At 39.8% G+C, this 12,630-nt stretch overlaps 1 protein-coding gene across 1 annotated transcript in view; it reads right to left on the bottom strand.

The window, feature by feature from the left end:
* Positions 1 to 12,630, bottom strand: part of fras1 (Fraser extracellular matrix complex subunit 1) — a 187,546-nt gene that overhangs the window by 143,500 nt on the left and 31,416 nt on the right. The window contains exons 9-10 of the mRNA XM_037680010.1: positions 11,852 to 11,999; positions 1,078 to 1,221 (exon numbers count right to left, since the gene is read on the bottom strand). Of these exons, the coding sequence (XP_037535938.1) occupies positions 1,078 to 1,221; positions 11,852 to 11,999 (292 nt within the window). The remainder of the gene's footprint in view (positions 1 to 1,077; positions 1,222 to 11,851; positions 12,000 to 12,630) is intronic.

Below are 12,630 nucleotides of genomic sequence, written 5' to 3' on the forward strand. Positions count from 1 at the left end.
AGCATGAGAGAAGCTAAAACTAACAAATCAGAGGCTAAAATTAGCATAAGAGAAGCTAAAACTAACAAATCAGAGGCTAGAATTAACATGGGATAAACATCAAGGTTGATGCTCAATGGCATAAACTAAAATGAGCAAATCAGAGGCTAAAATTAGCATAAGAGAAGCTAAAACTAACAAATCAGAGGCTAAAATTAGCATAAGAGAAGCTAAAATTAGCAAATCACAGGCTAAAATCAGCATAGGAGAATCTACAATTAGCATAACTGAGGCTAAGATTAGCATGGGCGAATCCAAAATTACCACAAGAGAAGCTAAAATTAGCAAATCATTGTCACGTTTCTGCCCCTCCTGTCATGTTTGCTGTCCCCCCACCATAGTTTGTCCTCATGTTTTGTTTTTCTCCTGCTCAAGTCCAAGCTCTACTGTCACCCTGCGCCATGCCCACTCTGCTCCACCGCAGCAATCAGCCTTGATCTCATGCACCTGTTCAGCTCCTCACTCACTTGTTGCCAGATTATCGAAATCCTTATGATAGTAGATGTCCAGCGTCCACGCCATAGTTTGGTCTGCCTGACTTGTTTTGACCCCACTAAACTTGAACTAAAAGCTGCAAAAGAGTAATTTAAAGCAAAAAAAAAAGGGTAGAAAAGCAGGTAAAACTAGCAAAAATTTGGCAACAGTGTTGTCAGCAGACTTCTATCAGGTCTTTTAACTGGTGGTTCGGGGGCCACATCAGGCCTGCAGGTGAGCTCAGTTCGGCCCGCTAATCAGCGCATTTAAAACTCACATTTAAATAAGGAAGGAAAAAATTTCCATCAGAGCAGTGATCCCATCACATAAATCAGTGAAAGGGAAACTCGGTCTGCCGCCAACGACATCTTTAAAATAAAACTAGATTTCTTTTATTTTTTTTATTTACATAAGGACAATAATTAACTGTGGTCCCCTCAGTTCAGTCGTTTCCGTTGTGTCAGCTGAGTGTTTCCAGTGAAGCAACAAGACATTTTCAGAGTGTTTTATGGTTGCCATGCAGCTGTGTGCAGATGTATGCATTTATTTATGTTTCAGCCTTACCTGCACAAAGTGGTCCTTCAGCATAGAAGCCCACCGGACAGACGGAGAGGCAGCGACCCAGATGGAGGAAAGCTTTGGGGTCTCTGCAAGTCTCACAGTGGTCAGGAGACCCAGAACAAGACAGGCAGTCTGCATGGCACTGGTCTGAAATAAAATAAAGTAAAAACTCTTAAAGTGGCTTCATCAGACCGAGTTAAAATGTTCTGCATGACTATGATCAAAGATTTCAACACAGTCTGACTCTAAATTAAAAGCTGCATCAGTTGTCTCTAGGTGTGGTGAAAGTGAACAGTTGTTTGTCTCTATGTGTCCCTGTGATGGACCGGAGACCTGTCCAGGTGTCCCCCGCCTCTCACACAGTGACTGGTGGATATGGGCAACCGTGACCCCCGCAACCCAGAAAGTGATGGGTGAAGATAATGGGTGGATGGATGGGTGCATCACATTTGGTGCAACCGGACCACGTTAGCGTTAGAAGAGAAGCTCTACTTTTGTTCATCGAATCAAATTAATTAAATTAAAGAGACAGTTTCTCCAGCATGTCCTGAGTTGTCCCCAGGGTTTCCTCCCCCGTCCAGGGGATAACTTATGTTGCTGGAGTATCGGAGAAACTCAGAAGGATTTTCTGCAAACACAACATCCCAGTACATTTCAAACCCAGCAGGACTCTCAGACAGAGACTGGTCCACCCCAAGGACAAAACACCCAAACAGAGTGGTGTGGTGCATGCAGTCCAGTGCAGCGAGGACTGTCCAGACCTCTATACTGGAGAAACCAAACGGCTTCTCCACAGACACAGGCTCAACGCAGGACAGCCAGCTCCAGGACAAGCTCCTCGGATGAGAAGCAAAACGTCTTCTGTTACAAAATAAAGTCCAGTTGTTTTTGTCTTTAACGTTTTTTGTTTTTTTTAATAGTTCAGGGTCATCCATCAACATTCTTCTTTTAACGTTTAAGGATCTTGAAACAAAGATTTCCAGCAAGCTAAAAGTTACCGTGTCTACCGGTAAAATAAACGACTGTTAGGATTAAACACTCAGAAATGAAAGCACAATCACTGCCATTGTATGTTCTGCAATGCCCAAATACCATATTTTCTATGACAAACGATCTAGTAATTTATTACAAATATTTATTTGTTAATATTAAACATTTGTGTCAAGCTAAGTGGCTAACGGGGGGTCCCAGCTTGGCCCATTCTTTCAGAACTGCAACCCAAATGGAACAAGAAGAAGAAAGATGGCGCCCTTTCAATTAAACTATACCAAATTCACATTTAGCATATTGTGTAATTACAGTTTAGTGTTTTGTCCTTTTTACTCAGCTCTTGTCATAGTTTTCAATGATTTGATCCAGCCCCGTGTTTGACATGTTTCAAGACTTTTTTCCATGATGCAGGAAACAAAAGCTCCAATTTTATTAAATAACATTCAAGATCAGAGAAAAACATTGCAGTCTTAAGATCGGCTCGGATTTTTAAGTTTCCAAGTGTTTGATAACGGATTTGTTTCTTGGGCTTATGAAAGTCAAATGAAAAACTAAAACTTAAGCGTCTCCCCCGGAGAAAAATAAATCCCGTCATGTTCTGAACATTAAAAAATGTGGACAAACACAAACAAGATGCTGCGTTCGATCGAAGAAGAGACAAATGAAGGAAGAGGCGTCGAACAATATGCTCGGTGACTCGTGCTTGATTTCACCGTGGGAAAAAAAAAATGCTTGTAGAAATATGACTGAGGGACATGATGAATGTGGCAGCTGCAGGACGGGACGGAGGGAGCCGAGGAAAAGAGTGACAAGAGAAAATAAGACGAGGAGAAGAGTTATCGCTGCGCGTGCAAGTGGAAAAGACGAGTCGAACACGAGAAAAATGAGACGCTTCTTTAATCTTAATGGCCAATAAGACTGTCAGTAAGCCAGAACATACTGTCCTAAATATCTCCATCACTCTTCTTCTCCTCTAATAAACTAATGCTCGCTCTCTTTTTGTTCTTTGTTTTACAGCTTTACTCGCCCATTTATTTTCTTCTCGTTTGGCTTTCATCTCATTTTTTGACCCTAAATTTTAGCCCATAGTCCAGATTTCTACTGAGAGAACCAAATACAGAAAACTATACGCCCGTCAACAAACTATTACTAAACAATCTATGGCAATGGCCCGGAATAGAAAAGACCTTGTATAACATTTGACCTTGATTTGTGATCTTGACCTTGATGCTGGAATTATGGAAAGTGCACGTGACACTCCGACTAGTGATGATGCAGATGTGTATTCTAGCTAAGGTTTTGGAAAAATTGATAAATACTCAAGTCAAGAAGTATTTGGATTCTTTTAACATCATCTTCCCATCAATCTGGTTTCAGGAAACAACACAGCACGACTGCTTCGTTGAAGGTTTTTAATGATGTTGTTGAAACTTTGGATGCTAAGGACTATTTATTTAGACCTGTCCAAAGCTTTTGATACCCTAGACCATGACAACTTACGTCATAAGCTCTCAGAAATTGGTTTCTCAGATCACACTATCGGTTGGTTTTCTAATTATTTCTCACATCAGAGGCAATGTGTTCAACATAATGGTACTTCTTCCAGCTATCTAATTGTTAACAATGGTGTACCACAAGGTTCAGTCTTAGGACCCACTCTCTTTACAATCTACATAAGTAATGTAGGTCAGATCATTCCTGACACATCCTTACATTTCTATGCCGACGATACAGTTGCTTATTGTCGAGCTAGAAAAGTTGCTAAGGTTTTCCAGCTTTAATAGTCTGCATTCGACATCATTCAGTAAGACTTGTTCGGTCTCAAACTTGTGCTAAATGCTGAAAAAACCAAAGGGGTGTTGTTTTTAAACAGGAAATAAGTACAAGCAGTTCTCCCTTCTATCTTATCTACAAACGGTGTTCCTATTGAGTTTGTCAATTATTACAAATACTTGGGAATATTGGACGATGCACATCTTTTTTATGCTTCATGTCGAAAACTTGATAAAGAAATTGAAATTAAATTTGGGTTTCATTTTCAGAAAAAGATCCTGTAACTCTGAATGCTAGGAAATGCCTTGTAACTGTGACTTTCCTTCCCTCCATTGACTATGGGGACATTATTTACATGAATGCCCCTACAAGCACCCTGCAGATGTTGGATGCTGTCTATAACGGTGTGCTAAGATTAAAAACTGGCTGTAACTATCGTACCCATCACTGCACCCTGTATTCATTGGTCAACTGGTCATCATTAACTTCACGCAGGCTCTCACACTGGTACATTTAGGAAGTTATTGCCTGGACAAGAGAAAGTTTATGGATGTTCGGATGGACGAAGACGTCACGTAATATGTCAAATGTCAAAGAAATATAGTATGGTCCATTTCACCAACCAGCTTATGGCTACTTAGAGGATAAGCTCTGTGTTTACTACTCCCTTTTGCTGCATGAATTCAGTATTTGTTTCTATTCTGAAGCCCTCCTGCAAACAGTTTACTGTGGAAACAAACAAGAACGTTTTTCATACCAAACTTGGTGGGTACAAAAACCCTATAGCTTGTTTATCTTGACAACGGAGCGTGAGCCGGAATGGATTTTTCTTCTCACTGGGATTGATTTCACGCTCGCACATTAAACTTTAATTTCCTCACAAGCATAATAACCCAGAATCCCTCAGGTACATAATTAGAAACTGCCGTCAAGGATAACGGTCGTATGAAGACGAATAATCTGGAGGAGCTTAACTGCACAGCTTCACCTGACGAGATAGATTTCTCAGCAATAAAATAAACATGTCATGTTGAAGTTGTGTCCCAGAGACAAAAAAAAACAACCTAAGAAAACATCGATTAAAAGTCTGAACTCCGATAGAGACATTTTAAAAATGTGCCACCTTATCAACTAAGCCTCCTTTAACATGGTGCATGAGTCAGTTTTACACCATAATAAATTCAAAAATTAAAACTAGAATGCCTTGAATGAATGCATATTACCCGCCAAATCAAGTGCAATCCCTTAGCGCTCCAAGTATGTGTTGGGGATGCCTCTCAGCTACTGCCACACTAAACTGTTGCTCAGTATCAGAGAAATTGGTGAAACCGTTTTGTGTTTCGTAAGGTCAATTAGCTGTGGTGTCCAGCTTGAAACGAGTCGATTGCAGAAGTCAATCCAATTCATGAGATATTTTGCTAACAAACATACACAGACATAGTCACATCAGTGGTCCCCAATCATCGAGCCAAGAACCAGTTCCAGTCGTATTTCCTGTGGCAGCCATCTTGAATTGGGTTGGTAATCAGTTGTAAATGGACATCTAATGATTACTTTGTGAAAGTTTAAAATCTATGCATTTGTTCATGACGTTGCCAACAAACTAGAACATGTAAGAGGGTGCACCATTCAGTATTTCACCACTTTAGTCCTCTCTTAAATTGTCTTTAATGACACCTGTAAATGGGACGATAAAGTCTGGAGATGGATCAGATCCACTTAGGTTGTCCTGGCTTTGTTGATGAAGTATTGATGAGGGGATTGAGTGAATTAACTGAGAGCTAGAATAAAATTAGAGTCAGAGCCCATAATTATCAAACATAATTATCAGACCTCTCGGACTCGCTGCAGGGAGTCAAAATGAAACTCAAGTCATTCCTACTTCAGAGTTAATTATAAAAGTTTCAAGACTTTCAAAAAGAAAAACAGAAAACTCAATAACATGGAGGAAAGCAAACTTTGGTGAATAGTGACAGTCCATTTAGGTTTGTAGAACTCATTTTTAATGCAATGCTGCTACAATGGTAGTTTTAATGACTCTGAAATGCATTTTTTAAGAAGTATTTGGATTATTTTAACATCTTATCTTCCCATTAATCTGGTTTCCGGAAACATCAGCACAATAACTGCTTCGTTGAAGGTTTTTAATGATGTTAAAGCTTTGGATGCTAAGGACTATTGTACTATACATTGACTATTTTAAGTAGAAAGAAGCACAAAAACCTAAAGAAAATATGAAAACTAATGTAAAAAGCATGAGATTTGAACTATTACCATATATAATCTTAGCTAACTTGATAAATAGCCAGAAAACTAGCTTCTAGCTACTTAGCTGGCTATGAAAGCAACAATTATAAACAGACTTTTGAACAATGTTTGAGTAAGTTTATTAGAAATGACAGTTATTTATTAGACGGCTTGTAGAAATGGGGTTTTATTTGGAGGCTGTCGTAAATTTTCAGCTAGCATACTAGTTGCTTCTAGCTAGTTAGCTGGCTATATAAACAGCTAGTTTATATTAACTGGGTCTAATTTGCTTGTGGAAAAATGTGAAAGATGTTTAGACTTTGCTTCAATATACTTGTATTACTATTTGAAGTGACAAATTATTTATTTTTTAAGTGCTAATGATAAACAGGCACAGATTGCTATCTAGTTAGCTAGACAGGTAGCATTTTTGTGGTTATCTACTTTTATAAACAGCTAGTTTTGAAATATTTCTGGACAGGTTTTAACATATTTGTATTACTTGAAGTTACAAAATTACTTGTTATTATGCTTACTAAGTCCAGTCTCAGATAGCTGGATAGCTAGCTACATTAGCTAGCTATAGCTAGCTAATGAGCCAGACAAACTCCTAGGTTGTATTTGAAATGTTCACCATATCATATGTTGTGTTGGTGTTTTAACTGAAAACTCTCGTCCGATATGTAGTTCCAGATAATTTGGTTATGTTAAGCAACAAAAGTACAGAATCTGAACACTATATCAGCGTCAAAGACCATAATGCACTGCAGCCGGAGCCGACTAGAGCTGGTCAGTTCCTGAACCGGCCTGGTTAAAGATCAGAGTCCTCGCACTGAATCAGGATCCACAAATCCAAGGTCTAAATTAACCCAAATCTTTCCTGTCCTCTGGCAGACTACGGATAAAAGTACACAAGTTAGCGAACACACCAAAAAAAAAAAAAAAACAGCAGAATCACCGAAAGTGCTGCAGACTCAGACGAGCCGGGTCGCTCTTTGGGTTAATAAACAACCGGCAATATTGTGGAATCACTTGAGTTGAACATAGATTTTAACATACACACATATAGATAACATACAGTTAACACAAGGTAACATTTTGTGCAACGTGACTGACTCAAGTGAACCGGGTCATTTTAGTGACTGATTCAGAACAAACTGAATCCATAAAGTGAACTGAATTTACTAACTCTAGAGCTGACATGGCAGGTTAATATCCTCAGAGAAATAACGTTAATAACTGACTTTATGTATGTGAATGTTTGCGTTCAGTGTCCTGAGATGACTTCTGTTGTGACTTGGCGCTGTATAAATAAACTGAATTGAATTAATGCTAACGTTAGTATTTTGATATTCAGATGTCTTTAATATAAAGCAGCTTCCCTCCTCTGCTTGGGCTGTTTATCATATATTAAAGAAGTGTGTAGATACTAAACTTAAATGTCTATTGTTAAGTCAAAATAATAAAAATATGTAAAAATAAAAGATATGTTGAAAATCACAAGGTAAACCGACCTCGATTCTAACCGTTTCATTGCTGTGCAGCTATTTTTTTTTATTATTGGCACAAATACTACAACTATAAAAAACTTTTTATTTTTCTTTACAGAAATGTTGTGCAACAGGAATTAGGTGTTATTAATTCAAAACATGTGACCCCTGCACAAGCTACAGAGCAAAAAAAAAAAAAGAAGAAGTGAAAATACAGTTTTTACTGTAATTGAGTTTTAATGAGTCCATAAAGAAACCATCTAGTGATCCAAGGAATTAAAAAAGCATTTTCTCATCCTAATCTACTTTTAAATTGACGTTTTCTAATGTATGTCATTAGAAATAATCCTTATAATTCTAATCTTTATAATTTCTTTTGAAATGACTTTTTTTTTCTGCCAGGAAATCCCTACGTATATTTTCCCTCATTGCAAAACTTGGGGGATTCCCATTTTGAAATATAGGACTGGAACGCTTGATGATCCCACTCCAGACCAAAAAAAAAAAGTGCTTGTCAACCCCGCACTCTCACAAACAGACTTATTTAGAGATAAATCGACAAACTTCAACAAACTACAGAACATTTTGAAGCTTTTGATGAAAATAACTTGAAAATACTGCTTCAGTATTGAAATATTCCTCAATACGACTCGTTTGGCGAGCAGAGGTCAGTCCATGTGTGTTGAGCTAGTGCACAAAATGCAAATCATCTCTCCGTCCCGCAGCCCCCGTTCAGTTTACTGTATTGTGAGCAGGATGTAGTTAGTGAGGGAGCTTTTCAAACACAGACCAGGCTGAAAATGTGACGAGCTAACCAGCCGCTCTGAAGGGCTGCCGCTGTCACAGCACCAACATCTCAGCTGGTCAAACCTGGTTTAGATGCAGCACCAGAAGAAAAACCGCATTTACAGACGTTCCCCGTGAGATGTGAACGCAGCACAACTCCAGTGGCTCTCAGGTGAAAACCGTCCAATGAGGGAGCAGAATACTGACCTCCGGGTCCAAAGACGGCGATGATTAATAAGCTTAGAGGAAGATTTATGGCTCGAGCAGGAAAGGAGGGTGAAAGGGAGCGCGCGTTCTTTTTCTTTTTCTAATTTTAGCCCCAAACGCACCGTGAAAAATCTGATTCTAGACCAGGCGGACAAACTGATGAACGGCTAATGAGCGATTGCACACGTTGGGTTCCTGCAAATATAAAGAGGAACCCACGGCTGAACCTGTTTTTGTTTAAACAGGCACATAGTTTTGATTCCTCCGTGTAAACTCGGTACGTCGAGGTTCGTGGTACAACGCGAAGAGCTGCGCATGAATGTACAATGTACAACAAACTGAACTGAAATGACTTCTATAGCTCCTTTCTGTCTTATCAAGACATTCAAAGCTCTTTACAACACAATCTGTGCCCTCATTTACCCGTTCATACAGCTAGACCTATACAAAGACTAATCAGAGCGTTAGCACATTCATACACTGATTGGACACACATCGGAGGCAATGAGAGGTTCAGTGTCTTGCCCAGGGGCACCTCGGCATGTGACTGCCGGTGGAATCGAACCCCCAACGCTCGCATTGGAAGACGACTGCTCTAACCGCTCAGATTTCAGTCAGCCCGGTGAATCAGCCCGTCTAATCAAAGGTTTAGGAGACATGAGTGGTTTTTTTTTTTCTTATTTGGGCATTTTAGGTGAATCAGAAGTAAAAATGTGTAGATTTAGAAATAATTACTGGTTAAAAGTTTGACTTGAACCTTTAAAGCTTTAGGTTGATAATATATATGCAGTGCGGATTAGAACTCTTCACCCACTCATTAAATCCTAAATTAGTGCATTTTCTATAATAGAAATAGCCTTTTTCCCCAATTTAGGCATTTTTATAACTCCAAGCAGACAATACTTTTATGAAGGTTTTAAACCCGACTTACAGCGGCATTAAAACCTCACAGAAAGATTTTTAAATTCTAATTCTGACCTTCAAAATGCTTCCAGACATGCACAGCCAGTTCCAGCTGTTTTACTCTAAAAGGGTAAGGCGTGTTTTTGAATGCAGACGTACATTTTATCTTTCTGAATGCGCAGAATTTGAAAACAAAATGTATAAAACCTAGAGTTAAAATCAATAAAAGGCTGACGCTGTCGTCTTTGTCCTCGGGCGACAGCAGGTTGAATCAGCCGGAGCCGCCTTCACCCAGAGGACCGTTTGAGCTCTGCCGCCTGACTGTCGTACAAAAAAATAAAAAAAATAAGCCTCATCATCGTCGCAGCCTCCTCTCAAGCTCCTCTTTGCATGAATCGAACTTCCAGCAGGGGACCAAACTGTATTTAAACTCCTTTGTCAGTAAAGTTTTCTAGAAAGGCAACAGAAACTAGCGTCTATACGTATCCAACTCACTTTATCTAACAAAACTAAAATGTGAAGAAAGAAAACTGCAGATGTGATTTTAACATTTCTACAGTAAAATACTGTTAAAATCTGAAGATGTAGAGTCTAAAATGATGGATGGTGTTTTTGTTGTACATTTAGCCATTATGGAAGGTGGGCAGTCATGCCTGTCTGTTAGCGAAATATTGGACGGATTTTAACAAAACTCTAAAATTAATCACGACTTTCTGAGTCAACCTAATTCAAGATGGTCGTCACAGCTAATTGATCTAAACAAACAAAAATGGCAATAACTCGGTCAATTTTAGGCGTAGTGAGCAAAACTCCTGTTTGGTAGTAGCTGAGAGTCATCCCTACCTCGTACTCCAAGCAGTCACGTGACGCCTTTATTTAAAACTTTGTCAAACAAAGCGGCAAACAATCTGAAGTATTTCAAGAAACGCTTTCATTTGAACAGACTATCCACCGTTTGTGATTCCGTCAAAAACTATTTGTTCTAAAATGGTTTTATTTTAAATTGGCGGCACGGTGAAGCAGCGGTCATAACTGCTGCTTCATTGCACGAAGGTCCCAGGATCGTCTTCCGGTCGGGGGACCTTTCTGAGTGGAGTTTGCATGTTCTCTTCGTGCATGCGTGGGTTTTTTCTTGGTACTCCAGTTTCCTCCCACAGACCAAAAACATGCATGTTAGGCTGATTGGTAACTCTAAATTGTCCCGAGGTGTGAGAGAGTGAATGGTTGTTTGTCTCGTTTGTCTCTATGTGTCCTTGTGATGGACTGGAGACATGTCCAGGGTGTCCCCCACCTCTCGCACAGTGATGGCTGAACATGAGCACCAGCGACCCGTAAAGTCGAGGAGAGTAACGAAAATGAACGGATGGTTAGTTCTTTCTATGTTTTTCTAAATGAACAAAATATATGTTCAGATTCCTGAAATGTTGATTTTGGCACCCCGATCCTCCTGATATCATTTCTCGAAATGTGGCTTGATTTGTGTTGCTTATTAGGACCACCTGTAGAAAACTGGTCTGAATCCCATTTTTAACACTAATAAGGACTTTGACAACATCTGGACCTTTTTACAGTTACCAACGCTCGAGCTCAAAGTCAGTATTTCACGATGCTGAGGTCTGGATGGCATCTCGCCTCCTTCCAGTTTGTTGAAACACACTTAGTCCAAACAGTGCTCACATTTTATTCTGTTTTAGCTGCTCTGCAGTCATTCAGACACCAGGCAACAAGTCGCCATCACATCGTAAAATACCAATGAAACTAATTTACGAACACCTTTGTATATTAAAGCAGGTGTAAAGCAACAGAAGACTAGAGTTGCACGCCAGCCAGAAACTGCTACTGAAGCACATGGTGCCCCTTTTTAAATATGCCCATTAGTAACTGGAAAAATGTCAGTCTGGATCTCAGGATTTCCCAACTGGTATTGAAACTAGTGTTACTAGTACAGAAGTAAAGGAGCAACTGTTTAGAGCTTTTCTGCTCAACATCCTGGTTAGTTGCTGGTACTGTTCAGAAAAGGGCTTTAGGAAATTATTTAGGATTATATTCGAGACATTTTATTCAAGGGACCCAGAGTTAAGGAATCTATTCTTCATATTTTGACTAAATCTAATCGGGTTCGACGTGACGCGTCAAAAATGAACAACGTGACACGATGGTGTCGGCATAAATCTAAACTTTAGAGGCTAAAAAGGAAATTCTAAGATCAGAGATAAGAGTTTCTCTGAAAGTGCAGAACAAGCTGCAGTTAGTTCAACTAAACTAGGAGACGGTTTAATCCAGTTATTTTTAAAATCAGAGACAGAGGCTGGAAACCGGACCGGTGTCAGAAGAAGAAGAGGAATGTTTCTGAGAATTTCTGGCCCAGCACGAAGACGTACCCTGGAGACAGTCGGGGCAGCATCGACCTTCCTTTATGACGGTCAGGGTGCCCGGTGGGCAGGTGGGGCAGGAGTGGAGATAACAAGTCACCTGGGCATCACGGCATTCGCATTCCCGACACCTGCCACCGCTCCAACGAGCCCGGTTCTGAAAGAAGACACAGGACGGCCTTAATGAGAACAAGTGGAACTGATTTAAATGTATAACCCAGACTCAGTGGAGACACTTTTCAGAAGAGGAAGAGAAACCAGCCTATTTTTTGTAAAAACACAACAGTTGGACAAAGTGAAGCGAAACGGAAATTAGAGATCTAACTTTTGTGCAGAGCGTTTTATAGGGCAAACTAATTCACAACAAGACAAGTGGTACGCCGATGAATAGTGAACATTGGTAGTTTGAGATGTTTTTCTTTTTTTTTTTTCTGAACTGGACTTGAACAGGGAATGCACGTGAACCTAAATGTTTTTGGTGAAAGATATTCAAGTGGGTAGAAGCTACACTGTGGAGAAGGAGAGGTAGTTTATTTTTTTATTTATCTTTTCTTGTCTGAGACAGCGCAGAGTGACGGATCCTGACGAGTGCAGGGAGCAATTTTACCCACAAACCAGGCGGAGCCAGGGGGTGGCCAATGGTGGCCTTGGCCACAATCATGAGGCACCCTATCAGCCACCACAGTCATTTGGAGAAACTTAACTTTTAAGCAATATAAAAACTAGAAAGCATAGTTTCCTCAAACGATAGGGGTGGTCTGTTTATACACACACACACAGACTATATA

Source organism: Nematolebias whitei, chromosome 8 (genome assembly GCF_014905685.2).
Source record: "Nematolebias whitei isolate Nwh7 chromosome 8, NemWhi1, whole genome shotgun sequence".
In the NCBI taxonomy this organism is placed as follows: domain Eukaryota; kingdom Metazoa; phylum Chordata; class Actinopteri; order Cyprinodontiformes; family Rivulidae; genus Nematolebias; species Nematolebias whitei.